This window comes from Larus michahellis, chromosome 3 (assembly GCF_964199755.1).
Source record: "Larus michahellis chromosome 3, bLarMic1.1, whole genome shotgun sequence".
In the NCBI taxonomy this organism is placed as follows: domain Eukaryota; kingdom Metazoa; phylum Chordata; class Aves; order Charadriiformes; family Laridae; genus Larus; species Larus michahellis.
Window position 1 is genome coordinate 30405978 of NC_133898.1, and position 26134 is coordinate 30432111.

The 26134-nt window shown below is 39.7% G+C and overlaps 1 protein-coding gene across 5 annotated transcripts; it reads right to left on the bottom strand.

The window, feature by feature from the left end:
• RCOR3 (REST corepressor 3) lies at nucleotides 1–26029 on the bottom strand. Of its 5 annotated transcripts, none has more exons than XM_074579506.1 (12): nucleotides 25768–26029; nucleotides 25044–25100; nucleotides 19228–19305; nucleotides 17562–17614; nucleotides 15674–15835; nucleotides 15181–15305; nucleotides 13561–13639; nucleotides 10638–10856; nucleotides 8888–8965; nucleotides 8037–8094; nucleotides 2485–2726; nucleotides 1061–2050 (listed from the first exon to the last, which is right to left on the bottom strand). In XM_074579506.1, the coding sequence occupies exons 1-12, from the start codon at nucleotides 25907–25909 to the stop codon at nucleotides 1706–1708; spliced, it is 1638 nt and encodes a 545-aa protein (XP_074435607.1). In that variant the 5' UTR covers nucleotides 25910–26029; the 3' UTR covers nucleotides 1061–1705. The 5 variants fall into 5 exon arrangements, with proteins under 5 accessions (XP_074435610.1, XP_074435607.1, XP_074435606.1 ...); XM_074579505.1 differs by having other exon boundaries at nucleotides 13543–13639; XM_074579509.1 differs by lacking the exon at nucleotides 2485–2726 and having other exon boundaries at nucleotides 1–2050.
• Nucleotides 26030–26134: the final 105 nt, after the last annotated feature.

Here is a 26134-nt window from a genome sequence, read left to right on the forward strand (position 1 = left end):
GTAGTTCAGGCCACAACTACCAAACTTTAATACTTATTTTACAAATGAAATAGGATCTGACGCTGTAAGAACTTCCCTCGCACAAAAAAAAAAGACCCTAGCCAGCTGCTAAACCGATCGTTAGACCATCTAATTTATCTGTCAAAAAGCCTAGGGAGAGCACATTCCATTTTCAAGTGAAGTCTCATTTTAGTGAAGGGCAAATCTAGTTAATAACACAATGGATTTAAAAGGATTTTCAAAGACCATTTCAGCTATAAGCAAAAATAATTTTCTAAATAGTATGGCAGTCAACATGAATGTTATCACATAGTCAAGAATGCAATATTTTTCAATAGCTTGATTCAATCACACAGTTTCAAACACTGCTACTCAAATTTGCAGCCTGGTTTACTTCAGGGGTAGAGGCATCTACATTTAAAAAAAAAAACAAACCAAAACACCACCGAAAAACCCACACCCACCCCTAGAACACCGCTGGGCATAAATCAAGAATGCAGTGGAAGAAAACCTTTCTATCTATCTCCTAAAATTTGGAAGCAATAATTAATACCCAAGTGCAGATTTTACTTAGTCAATAAAACAAAACAAACAAAAAAACCCCCACAATAGCCTCAACTCCGCTAATCAACTCCGCCAGAAATTGCAGAAATCAGAGATAATCATTAAACAGTAAGACTGGGCTGGCAGCAGGTAACTCTACAGCCACAATATGTTACTACCACCATCAGCCTCTCTACTTCCCTTGTGAATTCTTAGGCAAGATATCAATGATCTAACACATACACGAACTCCAGACAGCCATTCTCAGAGGAATGAAATTCTATTGTACTTAAATTGGAAGAATTAGTGGAGTAACAAATTAGAATTAATGGTTCTCACTACATGGTTTCTCTCCTGTCATCCCCCTGGGTGGTGGAAGTTGCTGCCTGCCTCTCCACCCCAGCCCACAACAGAGATTGCAGCAGGAAACTGGACTCCTGTTCTCAGGTAACTTCTGTGAGTAGAACACGCGTGAGATTTAGTAAGTTTGGTACAACAGCTCACTGAGTCTTCAGAATACTCTTTCAGAGGAGTATTTAATAAGACAGTACCTTTTTAAACAAGAAAAAGTGTTCTGGGAAAAACATGAAGAGAAGAAACACCTACATTTTACAAGTGCATGAAATGCTTCTACTGTTATCTAAACAGGGCCAAAAATTCTGAACCTAAGGCCATTATTTTTTTGCACTAAAAAATAAAAAAAAAATAAAAATTCACACACACAAAAAAACTCAACACTACATTTAAATCTTCTACAATATTATCTATTCCTAGATTTGCCAGACTACTTTCCTGTAGTTAGATGCTTGACTACAAAGAACAGTAATAAAATAAATAGAGTAAAAATCAGTTAAACAAAATCTTGGTGTGTTGAACATTTATTCATTTAAGAAGTTAGCTTCCTTCAACAGTTATTCATATAGAGGAGGGCTGTATTGTAGGCATTGTTCTGCTGTACAAGTCTTCGACATAAAAATATTTTTATACAGGTGGTCATTCACGTGGTTCCGTTTCTAGTTATTAGCTTGCTCCTCTGTAAAACTGGTCTGATACCTGTGAAGGCTCGCTCTTTTCTCCCCTTCATTATTTGGAAAAAAAAAAAAAAAAGTACATCGATTCTATTTTTCAAATGTAGGAGTTAGCATAATTCCGCTTTACTTCTTCAGTGCAGAGTGGACTGAGATTCTGTCTGAATTCCAATAAGCGAGGGTGGCTGCTGGCCGCTAACCGTGGTTAACACTGGCCTTGGGTTTAGACGAGGAGGCATGGAATTAGCTGGGCGGATGAGCGGTGGGGGAGGCTGATTTAGAGTTGGCCTTGGCTGAATAAATCGCGCCTGCTGTTGAAGTGGTGGAGGCTGACGATGGAGAGCAGGAGCAGCAGGAAGCGCCGGACGAAGTAACGGGGGCGGCTGATTTAAAGTTGCCATGGGAGCAGTAGGTGCTGGAGCAGATGCCTGTGCTGGAGGTGAAGGGCCTAAACACTGAGTGGCCGGAGTGCTTTGTGCCTGCACAAAGGACAAAGACAAGACCGCGTGAACAGCCACCCCAGCCAGAACGCCATGCAGTTGGGCTGCCACTGTCCACTACACAGGAAACAGCATTTAAAAAACAAAACCAAAAAACCAAGAAGTTACTGAAAAGAAATCACCAACCAAAACATTATGGACAGCAGAACTAAAAAAATATTTACGAAGCAAGAGTCTTCTTCTAGAACAAGAACTGTATTTTAACAATAAAACGCTATGAAAGGTGCAGTCACTATGAAAGGTGCAGTCCTGCTCCCAGCTGGTTAACGACATTGGCTGAAGTTCTATGCAAGCTCATCATCATTCTTTAGAATGCGGTTTGCCACTCCACACCAGTTAACCTTACATTATATCACTAAATAAAATGCTGTTCCTCAACCCATGCTTACTTATTTCTGGTACACAAAACACACCTCATCTTCTTCATCAGTGCTCTTTCCTGATGGCACATTAGAAGTATTTTTTGTGTCCTCCCCTAAAGCAGAAGCATCACCATTAGAAGCCAGGGTTCCTTGTTCCGCTTCCCATTCCTGCAATACCTCCTCTAAGTTAAACCGACGCCTGTAGTTTACAAAGAAGTTCTTCACTTGGCCAACAGTCTTGTTGCCAATTACATCTGCAATAGCTTGAAAATCTTTACCATATTTTCGGACACCTGGAAGGCAAAGTAAATAACATAGCTGTGAAGAATCAGTCAGACACAGCTACGTGTGATGTATTTATAGAGAGAACCTATGGGACCTGCAAACCAAGGACTCACTAATTAGGAGGTCTTCTCAATTAGGAGAAGGCCTTGATTTCCATTAAAACAAAATATTTTTTAATTGCACAGCTATCAACATACAAATCAAGAACTTTATTAAAAGGTCATTACCTGCTCTTCTTAAAGATCCTGGCTTACTCACCAAGCCTCCCAACCTAAAACCACAGAGATATGGCCTCTGACAAATAAAGTAAAGCCTTCAGTGTGCTTGTAGTAAGGGCAGAAGCCCGAGACAAGTTCAAGACAGGAGAGGGAGGGTGACCGAGCATACGTGTATAGATGTAAACAGGGTATAACACTAGAAATGTCAAGTGACAAACAGCTTCTACAGGTTCCCTCCGTGCCAGCTGCACGCAGATGTTTCTTTGCCCACAACCTGTGCACAGCAGGAGTGGTGGAGGGCAGCAGCTACTGGACCAAACCCAGGGCAGAATAGGGGGGCACGGTTCCATAAATCACAATACACTGCACATTCCTCCACTTGTGCCATGCTCTACTGAGGCTACAAAGAGCAACTGGCAAGCATTCACCTGACAAAGTCTTTTTAAAGCTTTCATTCACCATTTACGCTGGGTAGAACCACCTGGGGTTTTGGGACAACCACCTTGGGGAATGTATGTAAATATAAGCTATTGGTGTCTCTTTACAAGACAGCCCAGCAGAAACCTCCAGGATCAAATCATCCAGCAAGCAGCAGCATGACAGAAGATCTTTGCATCATCCATTTTCGTACTGACATCAGTAGGTCACACATGTTTACAAGCACCTCACAAGTAAATCCTTCACAAGAAAATCCCAACATGTACTTTTTAAAGTTCTAAAACTACATTTGCATATAAACACAAAAAACCCCTTGACTACAACATTCTATAGTGTTTAACCTAAAATTGGAATTATAACCTAAAGTTTATTGATCTTCTCTTGGTTGTATTTAGGGTACGTGTCTAATTCCTCCTCTCTCCTGCTTAAGAAAATAAATCCTCAAACTCTCCAGCATCCTAGAACACAGCTTTTAGCTCCACAAAGTAGGTTTTTAATCAAGTGTCCACAAGTCTGGAGACTAAGAGAAATAAAACAGAGTTTTATTCTAGACTGAGTAAACAGAAGACTTTTTTTTTTTTTTTTTCCTGTTCTCAGCTATGCATGAGTGAATTACAATTTGACTACTTCTGTGAAGCTCCTGATAACTAAACTCATTCGGAACATATTACAGTGCTTAGAGGACAGGCTGTCTCATTACAGGAAAATAAATTTATGCCTGATTTAATGCCTCACTTCAGAAAGTGAAGCAAAGGATTCAAAAAGTGAGAGTTGTTTCAAATCTGAAAGCTATGTTCCTTTTCAACTTAATTGTGAAGAGTATGACCTTCAGCTTGTTCTGCTCTTTTCTACTTTCTTCATTAATAGGCACTTCTGATGTGGTAATGTACACTGACTGCAATTTAAGAGAAAAGTTCAGCTCCGGGATAGTAACAATTTCTGTATCCGAAGCTGATGTTTCAACTGTCAAGGGCCCAGCTACATTATTTAAGATCTTTTCTGGGGCACACAAAAGAATCCAACCATCCTGACTGCAAGAACCTTGGAAAGAAAACAAAGGGACCTATCAGCGCATGTGGGAGGGCACGTATCTAGGCAAAGCAAAGACAGGGATTTGGCTCTGTGCTTCATCAGTCATACAAGGTATCAGCTATACTCCTTAAAAGCCTTGTGTGCCCACAGAGTGCTCCCTCCAGTGTCTTAATAATTCTTTGATCACCCTACCATTACCACCCTTACTAATTTATAAGGATCATTACATGTCCACTGCGACATATCTAACACCCTGTACTATTAATCAAGTGAACAAAGTGCCCAGCAGAACAAAGCACATTTTTGTTTGAAACCTAATTCAGACTTTTAGCGATTTCAGCCTTTTCTGTTACTATGCTGTCCATACTTCTTCCTTCCCCTTAATCTACAAAACAGCTGAGCCTGTTGGCTAACTTCAACTAAAGTTGTCAAAAATAAGGTCTTAAAGCCTATTTCTAAGCAAACAGCTTGAAAACAGTGTATCTTGCATTCACTGAGAGCCCACTTATAAGAAATATCTAAAGAACGTAAGATTTCCTCATTTTAGCTACACCCAGCACTATGCATTTTGGATTCTTTTCAGAATGTTATTTAGTACTGCTCTAGCATCACCACAATGACTTCTACACAATGATGTAGTAAAATCCTTTTAAGCTGCATCAGAGACAGAGGAAGTTCAATACATGTTTATGAAAGTTTTATGCATAAGGTGCTGGCATCTCTGTAAGAGTAGATGCCAACCCATCATCCCTTTCAAATCGGTGCACACTACTTACACATCCTCATACAAATTCTGTGCTAAACACCACACAAATTATTTCTAAAGTGTTTAAACTGTTATTCAATAAGAATACTCTTATTAGGTTGCTGAAAGTGAAGCTCAAAAAAAGATGACGGCATAGCCTCACTTCACACGTATGAACGCCTTTCTCCTGGCTCATTTGATAGTAGCCCCGAGCATGGGAATCCTTCAATCTCTCCCAAACTTTGCCCAGCTGCAGAGCTGCACTTGAACATGTGCATGCTCACTATTACGATGTTTCATCTTGAATCTCTAACTCGGAGAAACTCATAAATCCAAGTTTGATGCCGTCTATGCTGCTTAGTGTTGTGCAACACAGCGAACACTGAGAAACACACAATACACTAGCTTGGGTCCAAAGCAATATAACCAAAAAGGACCACAAGAAGGCAGAAACAGTTAATAGCAACCTCTGGGTTACGAGCGCTGCAGTTTCACTCTGATGGGATTACAGTGCTCCTGGCAACTACCTAACACAGAACAGAGTTAGATCCCGGTTGTCCCAACTGTTTTCCACTGCAACGCTATGAAAGTCATGCACTGCTTTTCAATTCAAATTTGGTTGTTTTGAACAAGTCTTAAAACATTTCTGCAACTGCAATTTTCATACGGCTGACATCTTAGCTTGAAAAGATGATTGTGGTCATACATTTCTACACATAAATAAAGAACACTCCAAGTGACGAACTGTCGCATTACATTCAATAACTACTCAAAAGTTGAACCGTAACCTCATAAATTATACTGCAAAAGATCGGCTCAGAGATCATGAGTCTGAGTACACAACCCCATTGCAGGCAGCCATCCCGCTTTTAAGATTACACGCTGAGCTCTATTTTAAGGTGGGTTTTTTCATTACCTCCTCTTTAGTTACTGCCAATCTCTTGAGATCAGCCCACAAATCACAAGTTTTTTCATGTTTCAAAATCGTATCACTGAAGATTATTTTTATGATTTCCATGGTTGGATTTAACGTCTAAATTCAAGTGAACAAATCATAGAAGTGACACCTACCTGCTGAATGCTTATGATTTCTGTAAAATTATTAAAAGCACATCCCAAAATCTACCAGCACATTTGATGAAATAAATCTACTTTAAATGTACAAACTAAATGCTCAAGTCAACTTCCAAGTTCAAGCCTAACACGCATTATGGTAGCTTTCAGTACAGCTACCATAGCTACTTTCTTCTAAAAACAGAGAAAAGACAGCGTGGCTCCTTCATGCATAAGCTCAAGCAATTATTTTGAAGCAAGAGATCAGGGTCCTTAGCCTGAGGGACAGGAGATTAATACGTACAGCACTCTCATTGCAGGAGGGAGACTCTACTACTGGGCAGTAGGTAAGGGACAGGTAATAATATTTTGTTTCTGGTGTTAAGGTTCTCTCTCACCTCCATTTTATCCAGTGGCATAAGGAAGGGGATGGGAAAGAAACAATACATATAAGAAGCACATGTAAATTCAATTAAAACAGGTTTCTTCCAGGAGGCCTGATTTCTCACCCCACCCTTAAGTATCGGGGCTGACTACCTTTATAAAACACAAAGCATTTCCTAGAGAAGAGACCAGAAGACTAGAACTCCTCTCCAGGGAGTCATCACCAACCCTCATTCTCTTCTGCCCATGCTCCAGTTTTATTATTTACCTTGTCATTCACATAGTGCCATAGCTTAACAAAAGCTAAATGCATTCTTATTGCTTCCCAAACTGATGCTTAGTGAGAGCTCTGATAACTAAACTATGAAAAAACAAGACAGTTTGAACCCTTTCGTGCTAAGGCAGGCACGATGAACCTGGATTTTCTCCATTTCTCCAGCAAGCACTCTACTTACTAGACTATCTATATTAAAAAGACAGGCGTCTCCTTCGGTTGCATTGGGAACAAAATAAAAAAAGTGAGCTCGTTAGCAATACTGAAAGGATGAATTTAGGACAGAAAACGGTTTGGAGACGCAAATCCCAGTCTGAGGCATGTAAGTTAAGAGGCGTGACTTCAGACACACCATGCTCTTCAGTATTTCTACTCACACTTCAAAATAAACCTAACTTTAGGTTCAGTCATCTGGCTAATAACTACTAGGTATGGCGCACCTGACACACTGATCCAAGTGAAGGTTTTATACTAAAATTCAGCCTTTTATTTTAAAGGTGAAGAATACAGGGAAATAAAGCGGGTGTGTATAACTGAGCTGATCATATTATCTTAAAAAAGATGATCCATAGAAGTAAGTCAATATATAGCGTCTTCAAGACAGTGTTAGGCTCTCCAGATACTTCCCTTGCATGTTACTTGACTAGGCAGTGGACATTAAAGCAAGACAAGAGTCAGTTTTCCTTTATATAAATGAAACAATTTCAAATTTGCTGTATTAATGGCCCACTAGGTAACGTTGTTTTTTCTCCAGTACGACTGTTAGTCAAGTATCCAGATTCAGACTGTTAAAAGGCCTCCACTGGGTAGATATCTGCTCTTTTATTTCCTCATGAACAGAGAAAAGTAACTGTAAAACAGTTTTACTTTTACTTTAGAGAAATTCATGGAAGGTGACTTAGAAGATGATTGAAGGGACTTTTTGGTACTACTACAGTTGTTAAACCCGGCTTAACTTTTCTATTCAAGATTTAATATGGGTAACTGAAAGACCAGTGTCATGTTGCTTGAATGAATGCCCTAAAAATTCTCACTATTTTGCTGCCTTCCCAGTGACTTTCTTGTTTGACCAGATAAAGCTTAGCTTTTCGTTAGAGGGAAATACAAACATAAGCCTGAGTATCTCTTCAAATCCTTTGCATCAGATTTCAAGTCGCTACTACTATTAACATACCTTGTACTGCAAGAAGCTGCTCTTCTGTGGTCCAACGGGCATTGATTTTCTGATTAGACTATTAAAATCAGAAAAATGGCACAAAGATTGTTAAAATGTTTCAACAGCTGCAAAATATCTGAGCATCAGAATGTGTTTTACTCACACTACATTTTGTAACATTGGTAGAAATCTCTTGCTTGTAAGCCATAAATTTATAGTTTAAGATTGCCTTTATGAAGAGGAAGTAACATAGCATTTAAAGATTTGAGCTTAGAACTACACCAACAGTTTTTTCTCTATTTTATTGCGGTTCTTAGTACCAGCTACATCGTATCTTATGCACAAGCTCATGATCTTTACGCAGACAGAATTTGAATTTATAGTTACATTTATCTATACTATTAGGACTTGCTGTCTGGAGTGTTTTGCATTCATGTTATGTTTCATATCCAAGCCTTTAAAACAAGCAAAAAAGAGAACTTCAGGAGTAATAAATCATTCACTTCAGATGCCCAAATGTATATATCGTCACGTTTTCACAGAGAACATAGAATTTCCTGCTAGCATTCTACATTATCTACTTTTGTTCAGAAAAAAGACCATATATCAGGGCTCAATTTCAGCTCCCTATTGTCATGAACAGACATAACCGTTCACTTTTTTTATGCTTCTTTGTTCAGTCAGTTGCCATAAAGAAGCCTACCACTAATTTCTTGTAAAGAAGCCAGACTCACCCCTGCATGTAATTCAATGGATCCTGTTTAAGCTGCTGCTGAAATGCAAACACTATGCTGCAGCAAAACATATTTCTGGGGCTTCCCACTAATGTAAATGCAAGGCCACAAGTTCTAATATTTATTCCGATTTACCTCAGGAGGTTTGAATTCTTCAATCCCGCCTTCCATTTTCTGTTTAAGTGCACTGTTTACTTGCTTAGCATTTTGAACCTTGGTCAAAAACAACAAAGTTAATCAGCTCCACAAAGAAAGTTGGTCACTTTACACATATATCTTCACTAGGATTGCCACAAGAGTACCTCCTAAGTTAGAAAGAGAAATATTATGGTTTAAGGCTTCACTATTTTTAACTGTTTTTTTTCTTTTTAATTAAAAAAAAATACAGCACATTTTACTATGGAGAGAAAAATATTTAAGCCAGTCTTTCAAAAGAACAGTTTGTCTGCAGGAATATTAAAAATAGGACATAACGAGCAAGTTTTGATAACGATGCATATATTCTTAAAGAAGAATGCAGAATATTCTAGACACAAAACTTGGTTCTTAGAAATCTAAGTGAGATGTACTGTATACGTTAACTTCTTCTCTTCCAAAAAGCACTTTAAAAAAAAAAAAAGGTTTATGAGATGTTTCCAGTTAGTTCCTTCTGACAGACTGCTTTTTATTGACCTTAGATTATCATTATTTCCTTTAAGGTTGATTCTTGAACTGATTTAAAATATTTAAATAAAATATCTTAGTCTATAAAAAGCAGAGAGCTTCCAAAGTGTACATATACATATCTATTAACCATTTAAACCTGACAGCGATGCACATAAGGTAACATAGGTAAGAAAATAGTTTTGCATACTATGGTGCACAGCTATTACAAGTGTTCTTAAGTATGGACACAAAAGCAGACAACTCAGTGGGAGATTCCAAAGGCTGCATCTCAGAGATCACTGCAAGAAAAAAAGAGAAACACAACCTCAAGGCTGTAACTCACCTACACTTAGGCTAAAGAGTAAAACCCACCTATGCTATTTAGCCCCAGAGTCCTGCTGTGACAGAAAGAAGCATATTTCTCCTGTAAAAGAATACAAGGGAGCAAAAACCCCATGAAACCCTTCATTCACTCCATGATTTTGTAACATGGCAGCTTTTAGCGGTCTATAAGGAGGCAAAAATTCCAGGAGATAAGCCTTGACTTTGTAGCCCCATGGCTCCTAGAAAGCAAGCATGCACATACTGCTGTACCCTTAGAAGCTGAATAGATCCTGTGTTTCAAATTTAAGTGCCAAAAGTTAACTTCTTCATGCAAAGGACGCAGGCAATTGTCCTCTTAAAGGTGAAGGCTACAAATCTTTTCTAAATTTAATAAGAAGTAGAAAGCTCATCAATTCAAACAGAGAAATAACTGGGCCCATGATTTCCCCCCCCACCTATGCTTTCATGGTATGTGGGGAAGGACATCCAGAAGAAAAGCTACAATTTTAAGCATAACAAATGTAACTTCCTCTGCTTCATTGGTCTTATTCTCACTTGTCACAGAAATACTTTCAACAAAGTTAAAAAAAAAAAAAAAAATCAAACGTGACTGGTTTTATCCTGCCCCCAAACCTGTAACATTGTTTTCATGCCATACTCCCCTCCTCCCCCCCACTTTTTTTATTTAAAGAAAGTAATCTTATTTCATGTTATCCACAAGAGCAGATGAACATAAGAAAACAAAACAAAAGAGGAGCTAGTCAGCTAGTGTCCAGCATTTCTGGTGATAACTGTGGAACAAAATTAGGAAGACTCACATTAAAGAAGTTTCAGAATCTTCACAGATAATCTTCAAAATCATTACAATCAGAACAATCTGAGATGAAAACAAAACAAGACCAATAACCCATGGTACCTGTCGCTTCAATGAGATTAGTTCCATATCCAGCTGTCTAAGAATTGTGTTGGCTGCATTGGGACTACAGGAAACAGCTATCACATCTTCCTGGGTCAGGTACATGCCTTTTGGTGGACGGCATTTGGAACGCTGAGAATGGTGGCGATGCTGCAAGCTCTGATACTCTCTTCTACCCAGACCTATTTTGCTGGTCTGAACAGGCTGATCATTACTGCCCTTTAATTTACAAGAAATAAATCATTAAAGAATAACAGTATCTTGTATACAACTTTATTCAAGAATAAAGTATCACATAGCATTGTAACGTCGTATTTATGACAAAAAACCCTAAGCTAACATCCTCCTTTGCATGTAGTATCCAAACTAAGTCCTGCAGATGAGCTGATGGAGCGTACCAGCCATTTCCTGGATAAGCCTGCATTAGTCTTAGAAAGGTCAGTTTTTGAAACTTCTTTTAACATGGCTGAAAATACAATAAACACTACAGAAATCCCAGTCTGAATATTGTGAAAAAGGGCAAAAAATCAAGAACTACTTATGTAGGCAGAAGGTAAAGAATATATATATTACATGTTTAAACCAAGTAATCAGTGAATTTATATATTTATTTCTGGTCAGGTGTGAAGAGTTCAGGTGAAAATCAATGGAGAAGAATGAGATAAAGTCAACTAAAACGGATAAGAAAGCAGTATGACACTTCTCCCTGCCGAAAGCGCTCTATGGAAAGCAACAGCGCTATTTGCTTTGGGAGAGGATTTGAGATTTGGAAGAGACAGGACGGATGTGCTTATGCAGTCATTATAAAAATCCATGTAATTTAGCGAACTGAAGCATTTGTTGTTTGCTTTTTTTGAAGTGGAAAGGGATAGCAAAGAGGAGATTAAGTCTCTGTAACTGCTGTTTTGATATGTTTGGGCACCTAAACATTTCAGCTTTGTCTTCAATGGACATTGCTGGCAGCTAGTCTGCATGTATGTGACTCCCATAGAGCGAGTAGGTTCCCTATAGACCAAGAGTAGAGAAGCAAAAATTACTTTCCCTGCAAGGATTTTCCAGTTCAAAGCAATGCTTAGTACCAGAACAGAGATGGGATTCAGGCTTTTTGCTATTTCAAGCAGCTCCCTACTGCTCCTCCCTGCTGGCATCCATGCAGGTTAAGAGGAGGTGGACATCTGATGACAGTGAAGAGAAAACAATTGCAGCAGCCATTATTCTTATGTTCTGTAGCATTAGTACAGATCAGCAAGCAGCATTTTGCTCTTCTGCCACATCCTCCTCCCAGTTAATGTAACATCTTAATCCAGTCCACAAACTTCATAGAGGCCATCTTAAAAGCACTTAAGATATCTGCCCTTCCTTGGAAAGTCGATATAGAGCCTCACATCTTTGACATCTAAAATTCCTACAGTTAAGTTTACTTCTGGCCTATTTATACCATTTGGTTTTTGGTTCTGCATTGCTCTTTCAGTATGAAATGGCAGTTCCTGTCTGTTCAATCTGGATTTAAAGTGAAAATATTCTCTCAAGCTTTTGTCTTGCCAAGCTAGAATGTTTGGTTTGTTTTAGTTTTCTCTGGTAACAGAAAGTTTCCGTTGCTCTGGATGTTCAAGTAGCCTACTCAGTTTATATTTTCTTCTGAAGTGAAAGTATGCAAATCCTACCAGAAATATTAGTCGACAAAATTATCTTATGTAGATACAAATAGCTCATCAGAAAACGCAAACCTGTTTGTCCTGTTCCTAGAAGTCTATGAACACGCTACTTTCATTCTGGACTGCATGTAGTGATTCAAACAATAACCACGTAAATTGAACAAAATAGCTCTTATTTAGAAGTGGCCTAGGCAGCAACTCAAATCAACAAATTGCAAGAACATTGTTACAACAGCAGAATAAAGTAAAAAAGTTCATTATTAGACCTTGTGCCATTACAAGTTCTAAAAAACATATCCTGGCATGTTAAAAAAATTAAAATCCCATACTCTTTTACAGAAAGGGGTAATTGTAATTGTCCTTTCCCCTCTGCCCCCCTTCCTGAGACAGTTAGGTAAACCGATACATTGAAGGTCACTGCAAAGCTGAGAATGGAATCTAAACCTATCAGTCTCTTACTCAACATCAGTTTTGGTAGAACTGCGAAGTTTTATTAATAATCCTAGATACCACTTCACAGGAATGTTGAGGTTTTGCAGTACCTCTCCTCATATTCTCAAGAAGCATGAACTGTCTCATTTTAGGAAAATCAAAAACGTATTACGTTGATCAAGCAAATAATCAAACATTTACAAACTTAACTGTGTTTTTCTAGTCTTGTTCATAAATAACCTAACGTTTACCAGAAATACCCCCCAAAAAAACCCAAACTTGAACATACTCCAAACACAGCACTTATCTGTAAATCTAACAGTAAGTGCTCATTAGAGGAGACAAAAATGTTTTTTGCTACACTTATTAGTAGAAAGCATCTCAATAAAGCCACATATTAGTTGAAATGCATAACCTCACTGTGGCTTTGAAAGAACCAAAAAGTTATTCTTGGAAAATTGTCATTTAATTTTAAAATGCAAAGAAAACATTTAGAGTCCAATAATTCACAACCAGTAAAACTATAAACATATTAACAAGACAGAGTCAGGAGGAATGTTATTTTATCAGGTAGCGATAGCATACATCACTTGTAAAACTTGAAGATATCTCAGAAGACAGTGAAGATAATGAAAGACGCATTTATGTCCACAGAATGGCAAAAATATATGACAAAATTTTGTTTTGATCAGAAGTTGTCAAGATCTTGATCACCTAAAACCCCTGTGATTTCAGCAGGCTGCAAGCTAAACCCCCTTACTACAAGTCATATTCTTCACAGTAACACATTCACAGAAAACAAACAAACCGACATTCACCATTAATCTATCTGTTACCTCCTTTTTGGCTTCTTTTTTTGGATCATAATCACTATCATTTCCATCCATTGGATGAGCTTCTTCTACATCATCATCACTGTGGACAGATTATAAGAAGTTGGTCATTTTATCTATTTTTGTTTAACGCCAAATATAAATATGTATCAGGGTAAAACAGAATTTTCTACTCTGAAGTATCTTCTCTAAGTATATGGCATCTCAAAGTTATTCATAGTTTTCAAACGCAAGCTGTTAGAAACACATTTCCTTTATTAAATTCTAATAATTATTATGATAAACAAGCAATCCTAAACAGTAGTTTCAAAATTACTTTAAGCAGTGTTGATACTGCTGCCAAAAAATTCGGTGTCACCTTTCTTCAATTCAACTACTTGTGCCAACGTGAACACTTACATGGTCAACTATACCAAGGCTAGAAATCACCTTTCATTTGTCACATTAGTTTTAATAGATCAATTTTCAAACCACTGCATGAGGTGCATGAATAAACCTTTGCTGAAGTCTGCAGGGAACAAAAGGCGGCAATATAAGATGGGAAAACACAGGACTGCTCGTTCATCAACGTGCTCAAGATCTAGCAATTTGGGGGGGTTGGGGAGCAAAATGAAATCTGCTGAATTAAGTCAAAGAGAAAAGGTTGAAAAGATAACAGTTTAGTTGAGTCCAATCCAGTCATTCACACAATATAATTTCTGAATACGTTAATGTAAAAACACCCCCAAAATTTCTGGTTATTACAACCCCCCCTCCCAAAATTCTGTATTAGAAGCAAACTGATTTTCTTCTGTAATTTTTCAGCTATAGGGACACTAAGGAAGCACATGAATTTTAGATTTCAGGAGTTCTTTTCAATAACATAATTTAATGGACTCTTGCTTGTTTTCCATAGATGCAAAATCATACTTTCCAATATAAATATGATTATGTTACTTATACATTCAACATCTAAATCACTTTTTAAAAGTGCAAGTTAATATTCAAGTATACCAAGTGTAATATAATTTTAATTTCATAGTAACTAGGGGAACCGTCATTCCCTTCTATACAAGACAATTTTAAACTATTTTGAGCTCTAATTCTCTCTGACTGATAGTTGTTCTAAGTCTCCTAAAAAAAGAATTTTATATAAGCTTTGTTATAAAACAGTACTTGGACATTCTAATTGCTACAGCTCTTTATTGTGGTTGATCTTTCAGGTTTAGTTCTATTCTAGTTCAAAAAAACCCAAACCAAAAAAAAACCCTAACCAACAAACCACCCAGAAAACCCCCACACCCACAAAAACACTCTCCTCCCCACACAATAATACAGGGTTAGACTTCTCAAATAAAGCATTACTTCTAAACCACATTCCCAGACTTAATTTTTTTTTTAAACACCTTGATTTTACAGTTATTCATTAAAGCACTCAAGTGTGTTATTACAACTCAGACCAACTGGAGCGATATAGCTCTTAAAGCACAGGTACCAAACCCCTTGCTAAAAGCAGAGACATCACCACAGATCCTCAAGCCTAAACACATGCTTCACGTTGAAACAATAGCTGGAAATTACTCTGACATCTCTACCTAGAAAGACTTCAGTCTCTGGTTAGCTACTTAAGAATATAAAACTTACCTGTCACCTTGATTATTTCTATTAGCTAGTTTCCGAGCCTGCCGATCCATCAAACTTGTCCTAGAGCGAGTTTTTTTCCAAGAATAGTAATATTTTACAAGGCTTGCAATAGTCTTGTCTGGAAGCTAGAAGAATTCATTAACGTATTAATACTTTTTAAAATTAAAATTCCACCCAAGATTATTTACAATACTCCACCCAAGCTCTACTTACAACCACCTTTACACAAATATTTTAAATGCATGGATAAGATGGAAAGGAGTGATGTATTTTATATACATTTTTAAAAAGGGGGGAGGAGACGGAAAGGCTTTTTTTATTAGAGTGAAAAAGCTATAGGCCAAGAGACACAATGAAATTAACTTACAACTTATATTCAAGGTTGTTCCTGAAGCTTTTACACAGAAATCAACATGTAATTTTAGCCCAACAGGAGCCTTTGTTCTTTGCGCATCTGAACTGTTTAATGCTTCTGATTAAAATATTACTTTACCATTTGCTGGATCCTGTGAAAGCTCTTTCCATGGAAGCTAAAAGCTTGTTCAAATAGGACTTTATCTTCAACTGTCCACTCATCAGGGAAAGGAGTGAAGTTAGGGAGATCCGCAAGGGACTTCTCAATATTATGTTTATGCCAGAACAACATGCCGAGAGCCTTTGAAAAGAAATAGTCCCTTTTTGGATTTAGTCAACTTTCTAACATGTTGAGACAGGTTAAATAAAAATAGGCAATTTAATCACTTAAAATAAAATTTGACTATCCAAACTCCTCAAAATGTATTTACAATTTTATTGGCTATATACTTTAGGTTACAAAATTCTCTTTGGAGATGATATGAAGAGTCGGCACATCTGTACTTTATTAAAGGTATGAAAGCTAGACAATTTAAGGTTGGCATGGCAGCAGTAATTCTGAAGTAGCAGGAACTAGGCTGACAGACTCAAATTGACCCACTTTCTTCCTTTACAAGCATGTATCACATACACAGTTCCTTACAGGTCTTCACGCCTTTATTACCAGACCACTCAAAAAAGAAAACAAAAATACTTTTCAGCAGTCAGAGGATCATACAAAATGCAAGTCTGAAAGTTCAAAGTGAGAGTGGAATCCACCAATAATGCACAGACACTTTCATGTCATGCGCACCTAATATGGAATGGAAATTCAAATATACTTTCTTACACAATTTCATGTCTTGATATTCTTAAAGAATTTTATGCCGATTAGACTTTCTGCCAAAGAATCAATGACAGATTTGATGCCAAGCCTGTCATGGGAATTGGGAAATGCAATCCACTCAAGTTTCAACCATACAGTGCAGACATGATCACTAGTTGTTCATCAGCTCTCCAAAACCCTGATTTCACATTTTCTAATAAGCTGGACACAGCAAAACTCTTTTCCTGTTAAAATGGCAAGTGAAAAGCACCTCTTGCAAAGATAGTTTCTATTCCACTGTGAACAGTCTACAAATATTTTGTACCCGAAGTTTTGAAAATCAGTTGTTTTTTAAAGACTTATTTTGAGATTCCTCAGTTCCCTCTCTCCCCTAACAAACGCCAAGCCATAATCAAACATCACCAAACTGCAGACATTCTGGACATCGGAACATTGGCAGCCTCTTTTTTGCAAAGCAGTTGACTAGCAAGTCTTTGCTATTATGACCTTCCATCCTCTAAAACGTCATTGTACAACTTGTTTCCACTTGTATACCAAATTTTTTTTTGTAATAGGTAATCTCACTTTTACATAAATTGGTTAATTTATGAAAAAAATTGCAACAGAACTAAGTGCAGACCAGCAAAGTTTTATCCTGTACTTTTTACGGGATGGTGAGTAAAGGTTATTCAAAAAAAAGTGAACTTGTTTGTTACTCTCAAACCTAGAATTTGATTCTGTTTTTCCTGCCTCTGAAAACAAACACACTCACTTAAAGTTGGTTTGCCTATTTTTTTTTAAACATGCATGAAACCTTTCCAGTGCTGTCCCTATTGCAATTAATAGTTCAAAACTGCACCGTATCTGAATTCTAATATTAAACATTAAATTGGTAAGCTGCTTTCCTAAGAAATTCTTTAGCTAAATATACACACACAACTGCATGACATGCCCAGTGTATCAAGAAACATACCAAACCTTTCAAAAGTGCACATTACAAGCTGAGCATGTCATGAAAACAAAGAGCTCAATCTTTTGCAGAGAATCCAGACCACAACTGTATGCGGATCCATTTAACTGCAGTGTTTGCTGCCGTGCCTGAAGAGAAACAGCGTTAATTAATGGTAACCAAGGGGGAAAAAAAAATAAGAGTTGTGTTATACTTTTATATATATATAAAAAAAAATCCTTTAAATGAGCACTCTCGTTTCACAGCACTTACCTGTTCCACATTGTATCCATGTTTTTCCTTTGCTATTGCTATATATTCATCCACTGTAACAAAGCAATGTCACAATTATTCTTCAGTACTTTTAGTTCTGCTACAAGGTGACAAAGATTTAGCCATCTAACGTAGGAAAACAGTCTTCCCATGCTTTAATACACTGCATAGGCCCAAGTCCCCCAAAACGCTAAATATATTCATAGCTTTATTAATAACCACTAAGCCCACTGTCTTTCATGCAACATTTCATTTTATAAACTTTTTACACAAGCTAATTCTCAGTGAAAAAGATGTTTTCCTTCAGATTTTTACTACAACAAAGCCACAGAGGGTCATAATTTTATTTATTTAAATCAGAGACTAGCTGGTCAGTCAAAGGCTGTGTTTTCTTGGCACACGCTCCTAAGAACACAGACACACTGTGGGGGTTGACCAGACCCCTGGCTTAGTTTTAAATTGAACTTATTCTACTGTTCATATTCCCAAACACATTAAATATTAATGTAAAGAGATCCTAGATCCATGATTATGCATGTCCTTGGTATTAATATAGTTTTCACTGACCAACATCAATTTTAACCACGGTATGAAGTCAGTTTTCAATAGAGAATATGAAAATTCAATAATTTGGTCATCAAATTTGCCTATAACATATTTTTTTAAATCATATTTGACCATACTAGAGCGAGCTTTGAGTTGAACAATTTCCATCACTTTGCAATTAAGTTCTGCTGGTTTTGATATTCAATGGGTACTTTTTTTTTTAAAGAAACAAACTCTTCCCATTCACCTTCTACAGTCACAATTAAGTGGCAATTAAGTGTAGTTGAAAGGAAGCAAGATTGAAAAACAGAAATAATTATATCCTCATTATTCAAATGGACCAGAGATGTCCTTGCCATGAACTGCTGCAGCAAAGAGTTAATTGTACTTTAAAGGAATGAAGAAAGTGTTTAATAGTTGTAGTTGTAGAAGAATTTATTTCTAACTGCTGTGCAGTACTAGAAGGTATGCCCCCTCAAACGTAGAGGGACAAAAACCTCTAACTACTGGTAATAACTAGGAACAGGCCTAAGGACCAGGTTCTCATGACTGCAACCTCAAAGTTTGCTCACTTATATTACACACGGGAAATTGTAGCATAGAAGGCAGATGGGAAATTCTAGCATAGAAGGCAGGTTTAAACTAGGTTAAATAGATAATTGATCACATTTAGTCAGATGACTCCTGTATTTCAGGTCACTTTTGAAGGGAGAAAATGCTTAGTTTTTTCCTGATAAGACAGCAATAATAATTTCCTCTCGAACTGGGCCTCAACACATCTTTTCTGAGTATATCCACTGCAACTCCTGCTCCTAGAAATTTACAGCAGCAAGTTCCTCATGTTTAGATGTTCATTTATCAATAACTGAAGGTTTCACAGACACTGATGACGATACAACACAGGCAATGTGATTTGAAACAAAGACTTAACTATAAAATAAGAGAAGGTGATCTTTCCTTTCCCAGGAGTTCTCTAAATAAAGAAATAAAAGAGAAGCTTTCTGTTTAATTTACTAATTTGCAATTTCACTTTGTGTAAAATAAAAAGCAAACAGGTACACCAGAAACAATTATTTAGGTATACTTAAGCATCCAAATTCCTGAGCGGGGAAGGACTTACACTTGGCATCTGGAATATTATGATATGGAGACCATACAAGCATCCCTCCATTATCTTTATCAGTATATTTTGTGGCACCTGTAAGAAAACAAGTAAATCTCAGTATTTATAAATATGATCTAGAAAAAAAACTACTCAGGGGACAATAAGTAAAATATTAAGAAGTCCATCCCAGCTACTAAGGGGAGGGGAAAAAAAAAAAAAAAAAATCATTAGTTCCACATTATTTCCTTAAGACATTGAATGGCTAAATTTGAACACTACTCTTATGAGGTTCAGTCGTAACTGGGTATTAGACAGGATGCTGGTTACCACAACTGGAGCATTAAAGCACATTGCTAAAGTTGGCATGGATGCAAAATTTAGAGGTACTTGTGTTGGAAAAGTCTTCTGGAACGTATGATTGCCTGTTAGTACTCTAACATTTATCTCTATCAAAGGAGTATCAGGACCTACTGTGTGAAGTCAGGATTCCTTAAAACAAAAAAAAAAAAAAAAAAAAAAAAAAAAAAAAAAAGAGATGGGGGTAAATACAGTCACCATCCCTGATCCTTTCAACAAGAAACTACACTAACAACCATGCCAGAAACAATTATGTTCATAGCCATGTAATTTTGATATTCCTAGCCAAGCGAATTGTGTAGCTGTAGAAAGTAATCATGCGTAAAAGTAATATTTTTTTGTTTGGTTGGTTTTGCAAGGGGTTGGGGTTTGTGTTGTGGTTTTTTTGTTTGTGCTTCACCTCTACCTCAATGTACCAAGGGAAGCAGTCCAAGTTAGTTAACCTATCAGGAAGGTTGAGCAATTTTTGCAATATTGATGCAACCTTGTACAAAGCACCAAATCACAGAGTCTCTGATTTTTAAAAACACGCCGTAAAAGAAAAGAAAACTCTCCAATACTGGAAAAGCATTAACTAATAGTTACTTTTCATGACTATTTTACAAATGTACACTAGTACATAAAGCCTCTTATTTGTTTACAACAGTTTATTTTGCTAAGACATTGCTCAACAACTGAAGCATTTACACTTGTGTCAGTATGAATTCCTTGAACAATCAGCCTCAGAGGAACTTTCCTTGCGTCCTTCTTGGAGAAGGACAGGTATTTTTTTTTATTCAGTGAAACAAACAGCTTTCCACACCATTTTAAGCTTCCACACTTTGTTTAGGTTCTACACCTTTTTGAAGGAAACATAACAAATCAATGCTTTGGAAAAAGAGAACAACTCAGTGCTTTCTAATTATGTACTATGTTTTGTTGCTCTTCCCTCTTCAGTTTGGCAGTATATTGTATTTGCTATCATCTTTGCAATCTTTAGATCCATTATGACCGTGAACTTGAAAACCAGTTAATTTGAAAAACTAAAAGAACTTGTCAGAACTCGTGCATCTTCCAAAATGAGATGTGCAAGACAGATAGTCTAAATGCACCCTAAACTCTGTAACAAGTTAAAAATGTACACACATTCATAAAGCACCAGTTTCAAGGCATACGCAGTACTAAACTCTGAAAGGGTTTTGGTATACAAGAACAGATTCCGTAATATAACATTATCCCTTAGAACAAAAAAAGCATGCCATTTTTAGTCATTAGGAATTTCATGTATTTCATGAAGAGTAATGCAAACACGTTACAGGCACAATATTTTTCTTGTCCACTCAGTTTTTAATCACCAGTAAGTGACTGCCACCCTGTGCTCCATTCTAACTAAGAGTGAGGAGGAAACAAGACCACCAGAGAATGCACCAGAATTTCAGGTTGTGAGCAAGAAAAGCCTAAACTTAACATGAGCATACCCTCAGTTTTTTCTTCCAAAAAAATACCAGACACCTGCAGACAAGTGAGTATGACAGACATTATCAGGTATTGAGTATTCAAGTACTAAAGTGAAAGAAAAACTTAGTTTCAGAGTCCTGTCATTTGCGTCTGCAGGAGATCATGTATATGGTGACACTGCCCTACAGAGGTGCCACCCTCCCATGACTAACAAGCATCTCCCACCAGAATACCCCTTTTCGAAGCAGTGCTGTTTCTCCAGCAGGAATCAGGCAACTCTTTCCTTTCAGGTGGCATCTTCACACTGCCAAAGGGAAAGCAAAGACGACAAAGGAAGGATGGGATGCATACAGGTAGGACTGTGCTCGAAGGAAGGCATCCTGTCCTCAACACAGGGTGTCCACAGCTACAGTACAGGGACCCCTCCATCTCCATATGCCTTTATGAGAACTGCTTCTTGTCCTTTGTGCCCCAAGTATTCAACCAAGCAGCAGTCCCCCCTACAAAGGCTGTGTTGTATCTCAAGGGCAACATGATCTTTACCTGCAAGATCCATTCTTATTACGGATAGTGGTTGGAAGTACCAGGCAACAAGTTAACCAAAGCCCGTTAGAAGAGCAGAGTTGTAAGTCAGCGAGGAAGAGAAAGACCATGAGATACACCTCAAATACAAGTGTCTCTGCCCAAACCCCAGGTGCAAGCCACCTAGGAAGACGTTTCGGTACTTCAGCTCCTGTGCTCCTCTGCCAATATCACTTAGAAAATGGGGCTGTCTGAAGACAACCAACAAGCACTCTCCACTGCTTCCAGAACAGAGAATCTGTAGCAGCAAACTGACACTTTCTAAATTCCAGCTTAGCATGAGAAGTTAGGTACACACAGACGGTGCTGCATCGATACACAACTCTAAATACTGAGAATAAAACTGAAGCATACAAGACTTAGTAAGGGCATCATGGGGCAGCACAGCAATTTAAAAATATATTGTTTTCCAGCATTCAAAGTACCATCATCCACTTAAGCCTAAGCTTTGAGAGCAGGAACAGAAACACAGAAACTAACAGGAGGAAGAACTAAATTCCTAAAACAAAGAAATCTTAAAAATAAGTAAATAAGCAAATAAATAAAATTAATATCAGAGAATGTGAGGACAGATGGCATGGAATAAATTCTTCTTGATGGTCTCCTATCCCTGAGAAGGGGGTAAATGGGAAATAAGTATTTCTCCATTAAGCAAGCAAAATTCATACTAAAGCCTTAGAGAAGTCCAAATCTGAGTAGAATAAAACTTCTCCAGCAGTCACCTCATGGGTGGATGATACAACAGAGTGGTGCATCCCCAGTGATAACATTCTCCACTATGCTTTCCACAAGAATGCAAACAGCCCACAACATAACGATACCAGCTTTGTCACATCCTGCCACGTCTATAGGTGGGTCAGAAAGTACAAGCAGGAACAATTTCACCTCAAGAATATAAAGTACTGTAGGAAAACCAGCAGGAGGAGACAAAAATCTGGAGTGCAGGAGATGGTTTATTAACTCAGTAAACTAGGTAAGGAGATAAGGGATTTTTATTTTATTAAAACCATTTTTTTTCAGCAAGAAAAATGTATCTCATTGCAGCAGGATCTAGTAACAATTAAAAATGCTATTTCTGTTACAGCTTTATCTGAAGGCTTGCTTGTAAAAAGGAGATGGTAGGGGAAGGGGTAAGAAAGAGCCTGTTTAAATTAACCTCTAATTGTTGCTTCCAGCAACAATCCGCTTCTTCCAAGAGACAGTGAAAAACAGTTGATTCACTTTTTCTTTAAGCAATTTCTTATTTTATACATGAACTCAGCTTAAAAAAAAAGTTTACCATTGTCACAACTTTAATCATGAATGTTTTCTTCCTCAATGTATTCAGGTAGAGCATTTCTTGCAAATATTTTTAAACACAGGCTAAGTGAGGCCAAAGGCCTGGTATTTATTCTACTTATTTTAGTATTCTTTCTGTGTTTACCAGAGGGCTGACTTTGTATCTTAGACTTCTATCCAGTTTAATCCATCGATTTCCTTCTCTTACCTATTTATTTTAAGGGTGTTAAAAAAAAACAACACTCAAAGTTACTGTAAATAAACACACATTCTAATGTAACTGTAAAACCCTCAAAAAAAGGCATTAAAACAATTCCAAGAAGAAACAGCATTAAAGTTAGTATACTAGAGATAGTGCCTATGTCCATATATGCAAACCTAGAATGGAGTGTATCCATTTGATACAACACATAAACCATCTAAGTGTAGCTATGATACGAGCACAACTTTTTGTCCAGCATTACTTCCATCTCTAAGAAATGATGCCTCAAGAGTCATCAGAAATAAAACAGATGAAAGCATGAGATCTTGCTGAGATCTCCTCAGGTAACCAATCTGCAAATGTGGTATGTACTGTGTTTTTACACTGTATGGACTTTTGTTTTTTTTTAATTTTGTAAGACTTAGGCGTACCAAAAGAAGTTACTATCTTCTTGGCCTAGTAACCAAAATAGACACTGAGAAGAACAATACTGTACATTATGCCTTTTACACAAGACTTATCGAAGGAAGATTTCCATCATTAAGGAAACTGATAAAGTAAAGGAGTATATAGTAATCCCAGTTATTGGGTAAAGGAGCATCAGTTGAATTCCACCCCCAAGAACATTTAGGAGCTTGAAAAAGCCTGGTTATAAGAAAGCATAAAATTAGTTCTGTGGTTACAAATGCAATGATACTATTGCATATATAGTTTACAAAATTGAAACCACAGAACCTCAGCTGTCCTACAAGGGGTGAAGAGTTCTTTTAATTAAAAGAAAAAACAAACACTATGTTGTTTTTCTAATTTAAGTGGCCTGTAGGAAAAACAAGCCCAGGCTGCAGGTTAGAAACCATCATTTTTATTTACATTTATTTTTATGTAGGCAATGTAAAAATAACGGCTGTAAACGGTTAGTTCTATTAACAAAGAGACCTGGACTACGTGCTCCTTCCTAGGGGAAAGGCATTCCCTTATGCCAGGATCATGCATCCATTTAATCCCACCCTCCCCCTTTCTTTCCCCCGGCCTTTTCTTTGGCCTGTGGGGACTTGCGCCCATCAAGAGGGGCTCGCTCCAGCTTTAGGAGGCACTATGTGAGCAGCTCTGGCCCAATCCTCTTCCGGTAGGAAATCATCTGACACCAATGGACGCCTGTTTGGAGAACAGGAAAGTAGATAGGCTTCATCTGACCACTACAGCAAAACTGATAAACGCTCCCACGGCCTCACTGCTCAGGGTTAGTAACGCAAGATACCATTCTAGCCATTAACTTGCTAAAACCCAGTACCAGGCTATGCGAGCGTACCCAGTATTCCTCGGGGCGGGGCTGCGGGGGGGTGTGGGGGGGAGTTGAGGAAGGCGGAGGAGAGCAGCTCAGGCTGCAATAGCGGGGTTAGCGAGGCTACAACCGCGCACAAAACCAGGGGCAGGAGTTTTTCCCACCGAGCGCATCTTCTTCCAGCCAGCGCCTGCAGCCAGGTCTGCCCGCCTTCCGGCTGGGCGCGTTCGCCGCCCGACAACATCCATCACCCCTCGTCAAATATTTTTAAAATCACCTTGTTAATATATTATATGCGTTATAGTGTAAGGAGGCTTGGATAAAAAAAAAAAAAAAAAAAAAGGTGTGTGTGTGTGTGGGAAGCATCCAACCTTTTTCCAGCTTCACCGCCTCCCGCCGGATACACATAATAATAATGATAGGGCTGATAATGAAGTGAAAATTTCCCACCGCGATGTCCCCCCCCCCAACCCGGGCGCACGGAGAGCAGCCGCTGCCCCCGCCGGCACCGGATCGCCAACACAAAGGCTCAAAAGCAGAATAAATACCAGACCCCCCCCGCCACCGCCGGGGGAGCGCCGAGCCGAGCCCACCCCGGCGCCGACCCCATCCCTCCCTCCCTCCCTCCCTGCCGCCCGCCGCGTGAACGGCGGCGGCAAGATGTCAGGTCTTACAAGCCGAAAAGCGATTTACCGGGCTCGAAGTCAGGAATGCGTGCCTGGTATTCCGCTCCGACCCTCATTCCTACATCTGCAACGTAGAGGGGGAGGGAAAAGGAGGGAAGGGGGGGGGGGTTGGGGGGAGGGAGAGAAATTAACGGCTTGGGTGTCCCCGAACGGCCGGGCGCCCTCCCAGGCTACCGCCGTGTGGCGGGCGGGCGGGCTGGCGGACGCGCCGCCCGGGAGCCCCCACCGCCGCCGCCGTGCGGAATAAGCCACCTCCCCCCCCCCCCCAACGCCTTCCCCGCCACCCCGCCCGCTGCCGCGGATTAAGCCCCCGACGACCGCCGGGGAGAAGGGGGGTGGGGGGGCGCGGGGGGGAGTTTATTTCAGCGGAACAATGGGGACGGCGGCGGCTCCCGGGAGACACTCCCCATCGTTAAGCACGGAGGGGCCGCACGGCAGCCGCGGGGCCGCGCAGCGCGCTCCCGCGAACCCCCCCCCCCCCCCCCTCCCCCCCCGCCGATCCTTCCCTCCCTCCTCCTCCTCCTCCTCCTCACACGCGGCGCGGCGCGGCCGGGCCCGCCGCAGTACGGACGCGGCGGCGGCGGAGGAGTAACGGCGGCGGCCGCCCCGGCACCGGCGCGGGGAAAGGGGAGGCGGCTGGGCTCGGCTGGCCGCTCCTCCCGCCGCCGCCACCGCTGCCACCCTCCCCCCCCCGCTGGCGGGGCGGCCCGGGGCCGGCCCCAGGCTCGCACCGTGCTCGTCGCCACTGTCACCGCCGCCGCTCTCCGGCTCCGAGTAGTGCCCGTTGGAGGGGCTGCTGCTCTTAGTGCCGTTGGGGGCTGCCCGGCTCTTGCCCCCCAAGAGCTCCGCTCCCTTCTCCATCATGCCCGGCATGTCAGGGCTCGGGAGGGGGGAGCGGGCGAGAGCGGCGGCAGCGCGGGCTGCCGAGGGGGGGAAGTTAATACGGAGCCGCCATGTTGCCCCCTCCCCGCCCCCCCCTCGGGCCGCCGCGGCGCCGGCACCTCCTCCTCCCCCCTCACACCGCCCCCCCGCCTCCCCCAGCGCCGCGCAGCCACCGGGAATCCCTCCGCGCCGGCCCGACCGGATCTAGCCGAGGGG

Excerpts from the sequence above, each read along its gene's own strand:
- RCOR3 (XM_074579505.1), bottom strand. The coding sequence starts at position 25,909 with ATGCCGGGCATGATGGAGAAGGGAGCGGAGCTCTTGGGGGGCAAGAGC. Across the intron at positions 15,836-17,561 it reads ATGGATACAATGTGGAACAG|GCTCTCGGCATGTTGTTCTG; the intron begins GTAAGTGCTGTG and ends TTCTTTTCAAAG. Across the intron at positions 8,095-8,887 it reads AAGAATTCAAACCTCCTGAG|TCTAATCAGAAAATCAATGC; the intron begins GTAAATCGGAAT and ends TGATTTTAATAG.